Here is a 15404-nt window from a genome sequence, read left to right as displayed (position 1 = left end):
TCCAAGTGAACAGCAGATTGAACAACTCTTTGCAGATTCTTCTCCGAGCAACACGGCACATAGATACTTAAATTATATCACACCATCAGATGTCCAAGAAAGGAAAATAATTTGCACAGTAATTTTTTAACACATGTGACACATTGCGGATATGTGGTGTCTTCACTAGCTCTTGGAGTTTGTTCACTCCGGACAAGCTCATATGCTTCAGATCTCACCGTCCTCCCAAAGATCCTCCAAGGTTTTGTAAACGCTCAGAGGGTGAACTGCGAATTCTGCTTTCAGCAACCTTTCCTGCAGTATTCAGACCAAAGCGTGTCAAGAATGGAAGGGAAGCATGGAGTTCTGCAACCTTATATTTCTGAACTCTGAAACATTAAACATGGACAAGAAGAATGTGCAACGTTGAAAGAAAGGTGTTGAGGCATGCCTGTTTGATTTCAGAGAATTTCTCCATCAAATCTTCAGAAATGGACCAATTAAATATGTCGAAGTTCTCCTTAATCCGTGCTTCATTGGCGCTTTTGGGAAGCACACTCTGGCCCATCTGAAGACCCCAGCGTAGAGCGACCTGTGCAGTTGTTTTCTCCAGCTTCTTGGCAACGGAGATGACAATAGGATCGCTAAGGAGATTAGCCCCATTGACCGCGGGTGATCCATGCGAACCTAACGGCGAAAATGCCTGCAACGACTCAGGCTTGAGGTTATTCATAATAACATAGGGGATAGGGCACTAGTGCAGTACTGGTAGTAGCTCGCAGAACTGAACGAAATGCTGGCAAAGTTAGCGGTAATAAACTAGTAATAGCATATCAAACTTACAGAAAGATGAACACCCCTTGACTGGCATAGTTTGCGGAGATTGTCTTGCTGCCAAATCAGATGGCACTCGACCTGGTTGACTGCTGGAGGCACGCGTGCAACGGCGAGCAAATCCACCAGCTTCTTGCGAGAAAAGTTACTCACGCCGATTGCTCGAGCTTTGCCAGAGTCGTATAACTTCTCCATTGCTCCCCATGTAACAGGAATATCAGGTGGCAGAAAGTTTTCAGGGGACACGGTAGTTCCTTTCTTGATACGGATTGGACCATGAATCTGTTAATTAGGTCATTTCAGCAGACAAGTCAGGTATCAGGTAACATATAAATAAAGAGTTATGTTGTGCTAGACATTTCAGTTAATCAGTTCGGTTAAGAGTTCTACTATGGAACTTTTCTTAGCATGTTCTCAAATACATAACAGTCTCCAAACTAATTTTTTAATGCAAACGCTTTGCGAGAATTGTCACCAATTTAGCCAAGAATTATGATCCAGAAATTACATCTCATAATCCTAGTCTATGTATTTAATTTTGTTAGCGTGCAGCTAATATCTAATGACTATGCGCCCAATACACAAGAACATGGTCAACTCATGCAGAAACAAAACTTGGAAATAATGAGGTTACTTGCTCCATAATTTCTGATATTTAGTCAAATACAGGCATATCTCACTATATAAAAGTAAATGAACGAATAAATGAATATACTTTCAAGCAGAGAAATTTACCAGGAACAAATCTATGTAGTCAATCTGCAAATCTTTAAGGGTAGTTGCAAACGCCTGCGGCACATCTTCAGGCGCATGATCACCAGACCTGCAAAATTCAAAAGATTTCTCAGAATACAAAAAAAAATTCACTCCTTGCTTCAACTGAGATCAGTAATGAATCCTAACCATAGCTTCGAGGTGATAAACAAATCTTCACGCTTAACCACACCATCCTCAAATAATTTCTTCAAAGCCAAGCCAACCTAAGAAAGCCATTGGTTTCGATTTAGCTATGGAAATGGCACGGCATATTTTCAGATCAAATAAACAATATAACAAATCTACAAAGCTTCCGCTAATGTTTTCTTGTTATTTATAATTCCACTGGTGTACCTCTCTTTAGACACCCTTTTTGCCAGATTATCACTTATGCTGATTCCAAATTGCAAAACTTCATTATTTCCTTCTGACTTATCATTAGCATATAAAGATGTATTTCCTTTTATATTATTATGAGATGCATTAAATTTCCAAGCAGAAATTACATATATGTCTACTTAATAATATATCAAAATTAAAATAGATGCTTCACATATCTGTTAAATCCAAATATTTGGACTAATGTACACGCTGAAATCATCAACAGGATAGCAAATACTATACTTTGTCCTGAGAGTACGCAGCATGATTTATTCCATTGCACCCAAAAAAAAAAGGTAGCTATTGCCCAGTAGTTACAAATACCTGTTTCTCATTGCAGTATACCGGAGCACAATCAATATGCCGATATCCAGCCTGTCGAAAAGCAGGAAAACTTTAGAAAGGGTCCAGAAGGATGCAGCTTGATATATCTCAGGGCTTCGGAACACAATGAAACAACATGATGAAGCATGTCAAAAGTAAGCTAACTCTGGATTTTGCATGTTTCAATAACAGAACGTGACTAGTAGTCTATCTGAGGTAACAGAACCAACAGAGCTGTTCTTTAGGCCGTCAATCTGATTGTGTTAGAGCAGGTACAGTGCATGTGCTTAGAGAGGTGTGTAGTAAAACCAGGTTTTTCTGCCACGTTGGATAGCGGCATTGGTGCTTATTGTGAAACAGGAGTGCTTAATTAGTTACCAATGCTTAAAAGCTGATTATGCATTTATAACTATTACGGGTCCAAATATGATAAATTTTCTAAGCACCAACAAGGAGGGGCTTGCATTGGAGCAGATAAAGTTTGCACAGGTGCCGAATGATGTGGCTGTATTCTCTCCTTGTACAGATTCTGAAGTTGAACCTGTCCTGAGGAAGTGAGCATTCAAATATAAAAACTATGCGTTGTAAATGTCAACACATTATACAGATTCTGAAGTTGAACCTGTCCTGAGGAAGTGAGCAGGTAACTCCCTCAACACATACATATATCCGAGATTCACAAAACAATCAAGATAGAGTGGGGGCGACAGGAAGAGACCTTCACAGCAGCATAGATGGCACCGTCGACAGCGCCAGGTTCTATTTGCATTGTGCCGAGACCAATTGATGGGATCCTTGCCCCAGTGTTAAGGACGAATGATTCAGCCATGTTTAGTCAGGGAAACCCGGCAGAGACTGGAGTTTATAGCAGAAAAAAGGCTGCCAAGAAAGATAATTATGGTGGGTGAGCCTGCGTTGGCGGTGGGTGGGATAATTACACATATGTACAAGATGACAGACATCAATCAGCATGATTCATACTCCACTACTGATGTAAACATGTTCAGAGTGCTATTCTAGAAGATGGCCCTCTTTCCTGTCGTTGCATGATAGTACCGGGTGATGGCCAATACACTGCAGCACACCACCGGCATGCTGAGAAACAGGGTGGTGTTGAACTGTTAATGGGGAGACCCACGTAGCACCAGCAGGGAGAGCAACATCAGTAGTAGTTTCAGGGGTTGCTCAGCCGTTTTCTATTGCTGCTGTTATTGGCAGCACTGTCAACTCTCGCAGAGATATGGTCGAAAATCTGTATGTGTAAAGCATTATTGTTGCAGCCATCGATCATGTTAGCATCTCCTTCTAGAAATAATCCATATGAGATAGCAAAATATAGACAGCTTATGTGCTGATATCGGGAGCATTGATGCCAATAACCAGCGAAGGTCAAAAAAAAAAGGTCAGCAGGTCAAGTCCCGTAACAGGAATTACCGTCTTCAGAACATATAATGAGTTATGGACTCAGAACATATAATGAGTTATGGACAATGAGACAGTGATCAGACAGGTACGAACATGTTAGATAATATGAGTACCCGTACATTTTTTCAACTATTCCACATCATAATTTACATATTGTTCGGTTGAAGCCACAACGAGCATGTGTTGTGCTGTCATTGGAGAAGGCGGAGTTACAGTTGTGATTCGATGTCATTTCCTACCCTGTTGTCACTATGGCGACGCCCAAAGCCAATAGAAGGAGCAGTTGTTGGACCACTGTCTATCTCAGCTTTGCAGAGGGGGCATAGCGCATTTATCTTGAGCCATTTATCAACACAATCTTTGTGAAAGAAGTGGGTGCAAGGAAGCTCTCGGAGCTCGTCATTATTCAAGTATCTTGCTAAGCAGATACAGCAAATCTGTGTATCAAAGAACACACGTCAGGTTTTAGATTAAAACTATGTAATAGACTTGTCAAATAAATAGGAGCATCGAAGAAAAACTCACAGCATCTTCAGCAGATACAAGCCGCTCCTTGTCTGTTCCAGCAGCCACAACTCCACCACCAACTTCATTTCCTTCACCATTACGAGCCTTCTTCGTTTTGAACTTGTATGTTCTCAAGGCATTGATTGCTTCAGCAGTAGCACCTTTGTTTTGATTTAGATCTTCACGGAAGCTCATTACGGAGATTATGCAGGGTAGGCAGCAACATATCAATGCGCAGAGAATGAAAGGCATAGCATAGCCGATGCAGCTAAATGTGAGGAAGGCTATACACAACCTGAAAAAGAAAACATTACACTTATGAAACATTTAATGAAAATGAGTTGCAAAGACACTGCAGCACAGGAAGCTAGCACCACACCTGTACAAGTTGGGTGCATCATGGGCAGAAGAATGTCCACCAAATACCCACACATTCCCCACAACAAACCACACAGCAAAGAAACAGTCAAGGGCCATCCTGAAGTGATCAGCATAAGCTTGGGCCCTATAACAAAGAGTCAGAGTGCAACTCAGTTTAACGTTAAAAACAGAACAGCTCAGTTTAACACTAAATCTGTACTGATGCCGACTACAAACATACAAATTCAAAAGGGATATTAATATATCATGGAATTGAAGACTATATTACCTTGGATTTCTGGTGAGCGCATTGTTTTGCGAGACTCCATTTGTGTCAGTTACAAAACCAGCTTCAGACACATGAGGAGCTGAAGTTGCTGTGTGAGAATTGGAGTCAGGAATGCTGTTTGGGGGGAAGTTCTGACTTGCTGGTTCTTGCCCAGTTGTTGGGCGGTTGCGATGGAGATATCGCCAATAAAGAAGAGGAAGAGTAGCAATACAACCTACTGTATAACCAATTACCCACTCAAATAACGGAGCATGTGGATGTTCATTCCTTGATAACGCCAGAACGCAAATAGCAGCTATAATCTGGCTAACTGTTACAACAAGCTCAACTGAGATCCAGCAAATAGAATTCAAAGGACTTTGCTGACGACGGGCACGGCTATCATCTCTTCTTTCTCCAGGAGCATTCTGGGAGTTAGATGCCGTAGTTGTCTCCGAAGAACTTTCTGGGATACGAGGCAACCGATCCGAGCTATCACTATTATCCCGACGAGATGTTGACGGAGAAGCAGCGTCATCCCTTGGGCTGTCAATTGCAATCTCGCGATGAGCGCTTTCCATTTGGTCTATCAGTAAAGGGTGATTGTCTGTTTCACTGCCTGCTTCTGATTCAGCGGGATGAGCAGCCATCAACAGAAGGTTGCATAGGAAACTAGCTGGTTGTGCTTCTCAGAAATTCAGGTGCTTAATCCAAGGAAATGCCCTTTGATTTATGTTTTTCCCACAAACAGCAGGTCACCTTCACTGCAACTGAAAGAAAATGAACAACAAACACAAATTAGCTACTCTTGAAGTAGAAAGCCACCTTCTTGAAGGCTGTATACAGCATTGATCAAAGAGGTAATAACAGGTTTGATGGTCAGTTGAAGTAATCTGTAGTAGTAGCGAACAAGCGGATAAGCAGGAATGAATACGCGGTCTGGTACAAAAGACTAAACTGTGCTACTCTAAAATATGTTCAGAGGCTTATATCCGAATCCTAAAAGCCTCTGATTGGAACTCAACCTAACTTCTTAATTTGTTTGCGGACATTGTGACAAGCAAGTCCTTGTACAGATCTGAGCCTTAGCATGACAGCTAATGTGTATGTGATGCGCATGAGCATAGAAATGATCAAACCAAATCGCAACACATATGACTCTTTGAAGTTTAATGTTCTGATGAAGCAAATCAGTAAACTGCCCATACAGCTTTTGTACAACTTATGAAACCCTAAACTGGATTTTACCAGTTTCCCCTCACATTTTCCCCACCAATTATCCGGAGACTAACTGAAGTCCACCACATACAGAAGATCAGTCCATGGATATACAGCACAAGAAGCAGAACCAGGAGCACCACATACCTCAAGGAATTCCACGCCCCAGAACCACGACGGCTAGCAGCAGCAGCAGCAGCTCCTCCAATCGCCTGAAACTGACAGATTCAATCAGGAATCCATGGGAGAACAAGGGGGAAAGCAAGCAGAGGAACAACGGCAGACACGTACCTGGACCACTTAAGACCAAATCAATGCCTGGCCCGCAAGCAAGCGTCCTCCCGCCGAGGTTTCCGGCAAAGAAATCGAAAGAAGCAAGATCACTGGCCGAGCTCGGACGGCAAGATCGGGCTGGAGGGGAAGGAGCAGGTGCCAAACCCTTGGACCGAAGCAAGCGCCCCCCACGGTTAGTTTAACAAAGGCGGCGTCCAGCTAGCGGGGAAGAAGGAATATACCAAAATGGCGACGGCAAGGTCCAAAACTCCGAGTCGACTTCTTCCTCCTCTCCTCTTCTCGTCTCTCCAAGTTGAGTGACGACGTATTTTCTTGGAGGAAGAAAAAGGAGATTGTTCTTAAATGTCTTGGTTTTCTTTGTTAAAGAAAGCATTTTTAAGGCATCTTTTGGTTCTCGAGGTGGCAGAAGGAGAAGGGCGCGCTGTGCCGATCCTGGCCGTTGGAACGACGCGCCTCTCGGATTGGACGGTGGGAGCGAGGGGAGGGGCGTCAGGATCTCGCCTGGCCCCTTGAAACCGAAGGTGCTCGCGCGGTACACGTGGCAAGGCTCAGACTGGTTCCGCTTCCACTGGGAAGTCTGCTGTTTGGCGCCGGAGAGTGAGGCACCAATGCATTAGAGGGTTTGGGCTCCCCACCTCCAAATCCAGCGATATTATCGTTCGGATTGAAGGAAAATTTGGTCTGGGGAGGCCCAATTTTCCAGCCACGAGCCCAGAGACTTCGGCGAATTCAGACAAAATTGGCGAGTTCGTTCAAACATAAGCGAAATTTAATGATATTTAACATATAGAGGCGACTTCGTACATAAATAGACCGAATTCGTACATATATTTGAATTCAGCGATTGGCAAACTAAAACTTAAACTAAAAAGCGGCCTACTACATGCCAAAATGGCGGTAAAAGGACGTGTAGTCGCCGCCGTCGTCGTCGTCGCTCGAGCCGACGTTGTCCTGGGGCGGCGGCGCCTCGTACCAGCGGCTCGTGCCCTAGCCAGCGTCGCCGGCGCGTGGCGGCGACGGACGGTAGATGTCGTCGTCGCTGCTCTCCTCGAGCTTCACCACCTCCCTGGGCGCAGCGTTCCTAGCGGCGGATGGTCTGGCGGCGCGGGCGGCGAGTTGACGCGCGGCAGCCCGGATCCGGCAGCCCGCCGCTGCCGCTCGCCTCCGGCGCTCCCGGGCCCCGCCTAGACCACTCCGGGGGAGGCTGTTGTCGGCGGGCACCGAGTCCTTCGGCCGACCTGGCGATCGCCTCCGCCACCGCGGTGTCCTCCGCGCGCTTCGCCTCCTCCTCGGCGAGCTGGTTTGCGACGGCCTCCTTCTTCGACGACTTCCTCTTCCGTCGCGGATGACGAGGGCGCCGCTGCTGCGCCCTCTGGTCGGCGGTGGCGACGCCGGTTCCTTCTTGACTGTCAAAGGAGACGCCCACTCCTTCCTGACGGTGGCCGGCGTCGACCCGCCGGACCTGGACGCCGACCGCGAGCCAGACGAGGAGGAGGATGCCGCCATCCTCCTCGGCATCCAGGAACTACCGTGCCGGCGCGACACGGTAGCCGCCACCAGCGGCGGCATCCCCAGGACGGGGGAGTTCCCGTCCTCGATGTGCGCGAGCACATTCTCGAGGGTGCGGCCAGGCGCGCTCCACCATCGGCGGCGGTCGGCGGCGTTATTCCTTGCCGGAGGAGGAGGAGGGCCGTCGTACGCCCGGAGTTCGCGTTCATACCTGCGCCGGAAGAACGCGATCCACGATTCGTGGTTGTCGGGGAAGAAACGCGGATCCGCGCGCTGCTCGTCACTGAGAGTGACGAGTACCTCGTTGATCGCCGTTTCGAGTAAGTCCCCACCCGTTGGCGGCGGCGGGATCGGCACACCGCCTGCGCTCAGCCTCCATCCCCCCGGTGCGCGGAAGTCCGACGGCGCCGGGTAGCCCGCCGCGTGGAGGAGCCGTCCCTCCCATTGGTGGAGAGAGCGGCGGCCGAAGCCGTTGTTGGCCGCACCGTCATTCGCCATTTCTACCTCTTTCGAGTTCGGGGAAGATTTGGTGGAATGCGAGAGAGGTGAATGCGGGGCAGACGCGGTAGTTCGGCGATAAATAGAGGTAGACGCGCGTGATATCGAGGCGACGACTTTAACCTCGCCGCGTGGAAGCTACGCGTCCGGCGAATACTGACCTGCGGCAGGCTTTTACAGCGCGCGGAAGACGATGCGATGAGGACGACGATCGGTGTCTCTCGCCGACAAGTTGGGGCCACCAGACGCGCGGGAAGTTTCCTCGACGTTTCGCGTGCTTTCATTTCGTCCGGAGTCCCCGACCGCTCCCCGGGGGGCCGGGGATGGCGTGGGATCGCCGGATGAATTTAGGCCCAAATCCGGACGAAATCGAGGAACCGGGGGGCGCGACTGGGCCGAATAACGCCATCCGGATTGGAAAAACATCGCTCGGGGGCCTAGTCGGGGAGACGCTCTTAGTTGTGGCGGTGAGTTCGTCAGCGAGAGTATGCATAATGTAATGCAGGATTAGGTTGGTCATTCTTGCTCTTTAGTGGAGTTACTGGAGTAGTACGAAGTTTAGTCGATGATAATAATACTCGAGTGCTCAGTGGTGAAGCCTCATTGGAAACTAGTGGTTATAAAATTTCCGTCAGGCTCTCGATAAGCTTTTCTGCATTCCAAAAAGCATGTTAGCAGTCTCTCATGGATGCCAAAAAAAAAAACTCGAACTTAGTTAAACCATGGTTAATCAGAATACAAATACTACTTCCGATTCACTAACCTAAAATCTTTAAGCTTTTTCGTAAATGCATGTATCTGGACACAAATCTAGTTCACCCTAAAATATCTTAGATTAGTGAAGGAAGTACATGGCATTTCAAGGCTTCGAGCGTTCACCGCCTCCCAATAAATATCATGGCCAATGGTTAGCTTTCAACAGTCAAACTAGCTCTAGCTACCTCTCAGTTCTTATCAGCTCTAGCAAAAAAATTCAGTGAACACAGTCCGACAATACACGACTACATGATATGATTAGCAAGGATATTTTTCTGTGAGGAACACACATTAACCACCAGTGAACTGGGTATATTTCAGACCAAATAATGCATTGCCAAGTTGACAATTGCACGTCAGGACGGGCAGTACGAATACGATAGAGATGGATGGACCAACAAGGGAGACTGATGCGCCGTCAATTATTATTTTGGAAAATAAAAAAAAGGTGACATCAGCCACGCCCGATGTTATTATAGAAAAATATTTAAAAGGAGACATCAGCCATGCCCGACAGCAATTCTTATTACACATTTTAATGGCCACGCCGGTTTCATTCCATATTTCATTCTTACCTACCTGCGGACATCAGCAACGGGAATCATCTAATCCTGTAGGTGAAACACCGAGCTTAGCATATTGAGGTTTGTGTCAATAAAGAATTTGGTAACGATCAAATGGACTGGAAGCACATTTAGAAGAAATGGATTGGTAACGCAGGAAACCAACATCAAGTACAAGTGTTTACACGGACTGAGCTCTCGCAAATGTCTACGGGCAGATTAAATGGTGCAGTAACACCATATGGCCTGGCTGAGGAAATCGGAGGTTCAAATTTACCTCCATCTAGAGCCTCCCAGCATGATAACCTCCTCGGCGCATGAATCATGATGCCGCGGCTTGGCATCACCGTCATCCTTCTTCTCGGTTACATCACCGTACAGGTCTTTAAGTTTGGCTAGGTTGCTCGCAGCAGCTGCCTTCTCCTTGTTTGTGTCCCCAAATGGACTTGATCGAGGTTCATTCCTGCTTCTACTTCTGCTCCGGCTTCGGCTCCTGCTGCGGCTCCTGCTTCTGCTCCTATGACGTGAGCTGGAGCGCCTGTGTCTACTAATGTCATGCTCCCTTCGGCTATCTCGTCTTTCTTCTGAATGCCTGGACCTGTGGTAGTCGCGGTCCCTGCTGCCACGGTCATAGTCTCTGATGTCCCTATCATAATCCTTGTCGCGGCTTGAACGATCATGTTCTCGGTCACGGCTTGAACGGTCAGCATCTCGGTCACGGCTTGAACGGCCATTGGGAGGGCTGTCCCGGCTTCTACTACGACGAAATGGTGAAGATGATCTTCGATGATCATCTTGGGTAACTGTTCGCCGAACTGGGGACGAATCCCTTGTAGAAGCACGGTGTGGAGCACGCTGTCCGAAAGAAACTGACAAAGAAGCTTTAACAGAAGGGGGCCGACGGGCCGTATCCTCTGATCCATGACGACTGGAGTCTCCAGTCGCCCCAGAAAGCTTAGTTGGCAGCTTCATCTTCTCAAGATTGGCTGTTACTTGACGAATTACTGGAACAGGAACTCTTGGAAGGATACTGTCGAAGTAGTACTGCACCATGAAAATACAAAGCAGTTAATATACGCGTTGCTGGCATAAAGTCAAACTAAGGTGACATGATGCAATCCATTATGGGGATATGGCAACTGAGAATCACACAGGAAAAAACCTTGAACTAACCATCTATGAATTGTATGCAGCTATTTGAAAAACAAAAGGTTAAAGGAGAGAATATACTATGAACAGGCTGTGTTGCGGAACCATGACTTGCCTGACTAAGAAAATTGTCTGGTTAGTTGGCATAGTTTCTGAAGTCAATAAACGCAGGATTAAACACTGTTCACAGGCATTAGAACAAGATAGGTGAGTTAAACTTATCTGAAGTCACAATATCATGGACAAATAATCCTGTGTAGTATAAAAATCAACTTCAGTGAGAATTGACGGATTAGCTACAGATACGTAAGCCAATTAAGAAAGGAACTAACTTTCGGACATAACTATCCTGGCATGGAGCTATTCATTTACATGAAACACTAATTCAAAAAAAATGGTAGGCAAAGAATGCAATTATGAAAGACGAGGAACTTAAGATGCAGACCTGTCCAAGTATAAGATCACGCACATATACACCTATGGTTGTCATGCGACCATTAGATCCGGGGGAGAATTCCTGCATCATGAAAAAATATTACATGATTGAATCAGCTCTTATCCAAGCTAACTATCTCATTAATCAGGCAAATATATGAACGCCAAAATATTGCATGATTGAATCAGCTCTTATGCAAGCCAACTATCTCATTAATCAGAAAAATATATGAACACCATCCATTTTCTCCTAATTGTTAGTGACTTAATGTGTATTCATCATGGCAATAGATTATGTTATCTGAAAATTGAATGGAAGCTCCATACAGTTATGGACTTATAAAAGTACATATAACGATGGGAGACACAAAAGAATTGGAAATAAATAAACAGAAACTCAAAAAAAAACTGCAATACCTCATCATCCTTCAAGTAGGGCTCATACCATGTCCATAGGATCTTTGGATCTGCAACATATCGAAGATACAGGAATCCTATCTGCAAAATAACACCAATTGGTTATTTACAAGAAACCAACTAATTATATAACAGGATAAAAGACAAACAAAAATTGCTCACAAATCCAATGCACAGACTGGTACACTACAGCTTGCAAACTTTGTCATCCACGTGTCCTAGGACCAAAAACGAGACACAAGGCCATCCAAGGAAGTCAAAGGACTGTTAGTGATTATAACAAAAATGTAAAAAAAAAACACATATTAGTGAATGGAAAAAAAATGAAATAGCTGCTTTTTTTAGGATAAGTGGAAAGAAAAGATCTGTTACTGCAACGATGCTAACAATGGGTTCTCATATAACTTCGAGACAACCTAATGCATGCATTAATCACACATCTAGCGAATAGATAAAACACTATGAAGTGTGGCATTCATCAAAAAGAACTCAGGTCAAAGTACTTACAGCTCTAATGTACGGGGAGTCAGGATGCTTCAACAAACCATGCATCTGTTTCACAGTAAGCTTCATTGTGAAAAAATTGTAGAGTAGACAAAATGCAGTGGAGGGGCCCCTGCAATTGCCAGTCATCCAAGGCTCCACATGATCAACATGGTAGAAGATCTCGTCGATGACCTCATGATAGGTCTTCATCCTGTAGAGCTCCTTGAAGTAATCAGAAGAGATGATGTTCATACAAAGAACCTTCTCCATCAGCATATCAATGGGCTTCCCTGAAGTCTGTATCTCCATGTTTCTACGAGCACAGGTCTGAAACAAAAGAGCAAAGGGATCGTCTTAGCTCAAAAAGCCTCAAAGCTTATTTAACGTGAAAGTAAACAAGTAGAATATAATAAATATTTTACCCAAACTACGAAAAAAATGACGAAGCCATACTAAACTTTTGCCTTCTGAGACACATATAGACCAGTCTCCACACCTCAAACGGCTAAAATTTCCATGTCGCTTGCTACACATGAAATGTCCAGCTGACTCAAGATCGAAATTCTACGATGTTACTATCAGTGTGTCCAATAAGTAATGACATCCAATCAAAGCTTCCAGCAGGAGAGAAAAAAAAAACACTAAATCTTAATGAGTGACACTTCTTAACTTTATACACGCGATTAAGAGACTCAAGAACTCTATGATGTCCGAGCAACCTGCAATGAGCCTTTTCCACCATGTATGTAGCCTACAGGGTTCTCAAAACACATAATCTCTCCAATATATTGCTGCTGCAGTTCTATTGCGTCGAGAAAAAAAAACTAGGAACAGTTTCACATGTAGATTTTGCGACGATGACCCGTCTAAATTGGAAACCCTAACGGCGGCGAACGATTTCGTCCAGATGGCATCCCCGTCGATTCCGCATGTAATAGCAAACAGGGGCTCGAAAATAGTAATCGGCGAGTCAAAATCTTCGTGACAAGCAATCGGAAAATCTATGTGGCCAGAGACAGAGGGATACTCACACGAGGGATGCGAGCAAACCCTAGGACCTCCTAGGATTCCAAAAGCACGGGCAGCTCGCGCAGATCCGACGCAAACGAGATGGCGCCGCTCGGTGGAAGGTTTCGCTCGTCTCCGCGCCGGCGTCAGTGATGGCGGCGGGTGATATGGCTGGGATTCGTCTGTAGCTGGGAGCCTGGGAGGTCGCCGGAGATGAGACCGGCTGTGGATTTGTGGAGGTGGGAGAGTCGCGTACGACTCGGAATCCAACAGTTTATTGGGCTTTTCAACCAGCTGATGGCGTTTCCTGGGCTCTCCCCGAGTCCGGGCCATTTTCTCCAAAAAGAGTCTAGGCCCATTATATAACTAGACTGTAAGTCTGGTTCATTCTTTTTTTTGACCGTGTGACAAAAAAAAAATTGAGAAACGCAGTGCAGATGCTCACATATACGCTTATAAAATCACCCCTATAAACGCACACACGCACACCCTACCCTTATGAGTACCTCCGGAAGACTGAGTCTGCGGACTGGATCTTAAAATTGACGAAGTCACCATAAGCGTCTCGTTGTCGACGGGAACGTCGCCTCCCACTAAATAAGTATTTTGTCTTTATGAGACACATAGATGTCAAACATGGGGTTTGAACTCTAGTGAACTGGAGGTACAACTCAGGGTGGGCATTCGGTTTTAACCAAAATTTTGGTTCCGTTTTTGCGATTTTTGAATAAATTCGGTTTTCAAAAATGGTAACCGAAATTGGCATGAAAATTTAGGAAACCGAAGATTCGGTTAACCGACAAATTCGGTTCGGTTTTCGGTTAAAACCGAATGAACCTACTCACTTGAACAAATAGTAGGCATCACCGAAGAAAACAAATAGTGATTGACATATCAACACAAAAAGCATCAACTGCGCAAAAAAAAGCATCAACTGCGCAAGAAATCGACAAATGAGCACCAATCATGGAGGGATGCTATTTGGTAGGCTGCGGCACTCGTGGTATGCGTGCATCACTCGTGAGCGATTAAAAGGGGTAGCTAAGACTTCGAGCGACGTGTTCTATTATGCAGCCTTCACGCTATATTCAGAAAAAACTAGTACATCAAAGACCAAAGTCATACATTGAATGAACAATTTTTGGAATATCAAATGCAATTGGGCTTCTATGGAATGATCGGTTTATGCACAAATTGATGGTAGGTTACTCAATTCGGTCTATTCGGTCTTGTTCGGTTGGTGGGGCTAAAAACCGAATTCTACCAAATTTAATTCGGTTATTATAAATGGAAACCGAAAAAATAGCGGATAATGTAAAAAATAGAGATTTCGGTTAGTTCGGTTTTGGCTTCGGTTCGGTTTTCGGTTTCACGGTTTTTATGCCCACCCTGAGGTACAACCACCATCTTAACCACCCAACCCCAGGTTGGTTCTCGACCGTGTGACAATGTGAAAATTTGTTCTTCGTCTTTTGCTTTCTCTTGCAGGGAGATTTTGTTATTTTCTTGGTTTTACAATTTATCAGAAAAATCATGAAAACAATGCTGGTTATATTACAAACGTGGGTTTCGTGGCACTGGCAATGCTTGATGTGCTTCTAGGTGTAGTGAAGTCGCTAAATCATCCATGTGAAATATATAAAAAAAAAATTGGCACGCACACGATATAAGTTTTCAATCGATGGCATGGAAATATTCTGGTGCGTCCACAAGGATCTGAAAATAATATATGTATCTATGTATGTTTCGCAACTTTTTTTTTTGAGATAAAAGCGCTGCGATATATTAATTCGAAACCATGTCTGATACAACCAGGTTCACAATGCAATCAGGAATAAACCTAGACCACACCTTACACAATTTATTCACGCAGCCTTGTTTCGCCATAGTGTGAGCAGCTTCATTTGCTGACCTCCTCACCGCTCGCACCAAGGACGCATCGAAACCTTGAAGAAGAACTTTTATTTCAGACACTAGAGGACCGTACACTGATCGATCCTGATCCTTCCTACTCGGCTTCGCTGCAACCTCGACACCGTCCGTCTCCAAAATGACCCGTCGACTCCGCACCTCTTTCGCCACCGTAAGACCCCTTTGCACGCCAACGACTCAGCCCCTCCGCATCCGACAAGTGCGGGAAAAATGGCATGCTCCCGCCACGAAGCTACCATGATGATCGCGAACGACCACACCGCCACCGCCAATACCATCAGCAGAGTGAAAAGCGCCATCAACGT

At 45.3% G+C, this 15404-nt stretch overlaps 3 protein-coding genes across 7 annotated transcripts; all 3 read right to left on the bottom strand.

The window, feature by feature from the left end:
* LOC124708481 (aldo-keto reductase family 4 member C10-like) lies at nucleotides 1-3103 on the bottom strand. The gene is made up of 7 exons (XM_047240168.1): nucleotides 2993-3103; nucleotides 2275-2325; nucleotides 1717-1793; nucleotides 1549-1636; nucleotides 823-1095; nucleotides 431-682; nucleotides 1-294 (listed from the first exon to the last, which is right to left on the bottom strand). Exons 1-7 carry the CDS (start codon nucleotides 3101-3103, stop codon nucleotides 208-210), a joined length of 939 nt encoding a protein of 312 aa, XP_047096124.1. The 3' UTR covers nucleotides 1-207.
* Nucleotides 3104-3807: 704 nt separating this feature from the next.
* Nucleotides 3808-6655, bottom strand: LOC124648921 (E3 ubiquitin-protein ligase At1g63170-like). 3 transcript variants are annotated; one of them, XM_047188603.1, is made up of 7 exons: nucleotides 6568-6632; nucleotides 6344-6491; nucleotides 6200-6264; nucleotides 4856-5604; nucleotides 4586-4711; nucleotides 4225-4501; nucleotides 3808-4136 (listed from the first exon to the last, which is right to left on the bottom strand). In XM_047188603.1, the coding sequence occupies exons 4-7, from the start codon at nucleotides 5482-5484 to the stop codon at nucleotides 3909-3911; spliced, it is 1260 nt and encodes a 419-aa protein (XP_047044559.1). In that variant the 5' UTR covers nucleotides 5485-5604; nucleotides 6200-6264; nucleotides 6344-6491; nucleotides 6568-6632; the 3' UTR covers nucleotides 3808-3908. The 3 variants fall into 3 exon arrangements, with proteins under 3 accessions (XP_047044559.1, XP_047044560.1, XP_047044558.1); XM_047188604.1 differs by having other exon boundaries at nucleotides 6200-6270; nucleotides 6344-6655; XM_047188602.1 differs by having other exon boundaries at nucleotides 6344-6655.
* A 3122-nt stretch (nucleotides 6656-9777) lies between these two features.
* LOC124648990 (pre-mRNA splicing factor SR-like 1) lies at nucleotides 9778-13379 on the bottom strand. Of its 3 annotated transcripts, XM_047188676.1 has the most exons (6): nucleotides 13191-13379; nucleotides 12181-12486; nucleotides 11674-11754; nucleotides 11267-11338; nucleotides 10937-10973; nucleotides 10613-10716 (listed from the first exon to the last, which is right to left on the bottom strand). In XM_047188676.1, the coding sequence occupies exons 2-5, from the start codon at nucleotides 12466-12468 to the stop codon at nucleotides 10941-10943; spliced, it is 474 nt and encodes a 157-aa protein (XP_047044632.1). In that variant the 5' UTR covers nucleotides 12469-12486; nucleotides 13191-13379; the 3' UTR covers nucleotides 10613-10716; nucleotides 10937-10940. The 3 variants fall into 3 exon arrangements, 2 of the variants coding, with proteins under 2 accessions (XP_047044631.1, XP_047044632.1); XM_047188675.1 differs by lacking the exon at nucleotides 10937-10973 and having other exon boundaries at nucleotides 9778-10716; nucleotides 13191-13377; XR_006986496.1 differs by lacking the exons at nucleotides 10613-10716; nucleotides 10937-10973 and adding an exon at nucleotides 11836-11891 and having other exon boundaries at nucleotides 11303-11338.
* Between the last annotated feature and the right edge of the window lie 2025 nt (nucleotides 13380-15404).

This window comes from Lolium rigidum, chromosome 4 (assembly GCF_022539505.1).
Source record: "Lolium rigidum isolate FL_2022 chromosome 4, APGP_CSIRO_Lrig_0.1, whole genome shotgun sequence".
NCBI classification, from domain to species: domain Eukaryota; kingdom Viridiplantae; phylum Streptophyta; class Magnoliopsida; order Poales; family Poaceae; genus Lolium; species Lolium rigidum.
The sequence above is the reverse complement of the archived record's forward strand: the minus strand, read 5'-3'. Positions and strand labels throughout refer to the sequence as shown.

Coding starts and splice junctions, on each gene's coding strand:
- LOC124648990 (XM_047188675.1), bottom strand. CDS start 12,468: ATGGAGATACAGACTTCAGGGAAGCCCATTGATATGCTGATGGAGAAG. Junction 11,755..12,180: donor ACTCCCCGTACATTAGAGCT/GTAAGTACTTTG, acceptor GTTATTTTGCAG/ATAGGATTCCTGTATCTTCG. Junction 11,339..11,673: donor CCTACTTGAAGGATGATGAG/GTATTGCAGTTT, acceptor TTCATGATGCAG/GAATTCTCCCCCGGATCTAA.
- LOC124648921 (XM_047188604.1), bottom strand. CDS start 5,484: ATGGCTGCTCATCCCGCTGAATCAGAAGCAGGCAGTGAAACAGACAAT. Junction 4,502..4,585: donor GATGCACCCAACTTGTACAG/GTGTGGTGCTAG, acceptor TTTCTTTTTCAG/GTTGTGTATAGCCTTCCTCA. Junction 4,137..4,224: donor TTGTATCTGCTGAAGATGCT/GTGAGTTTTTCT, acceptor TTTGATACACAG/ATTTGCTGTATCTGCTTAGC.
- LOC124708481 (XM_047240168.1), bottom strand. CDS start 3,103: ATGGCTGAATCATTCGTCCTTAACACTGGGGCAAGGATCCCATCAATT. Junction 1,096..1,548: donor ACTACATAGATTTGTTCCTG/GTAAATTTCTCT, acceptor CCTAATTAACAG/ATTCATGGTCCAATCCGTAT. Junction 683..822: donor CAAGGGGTGTTCATCTTTCT/GTAAGTTTGATA, acceptor GAGTCGTTGCAG/GCATTTTCGCCGTTAGGTTC.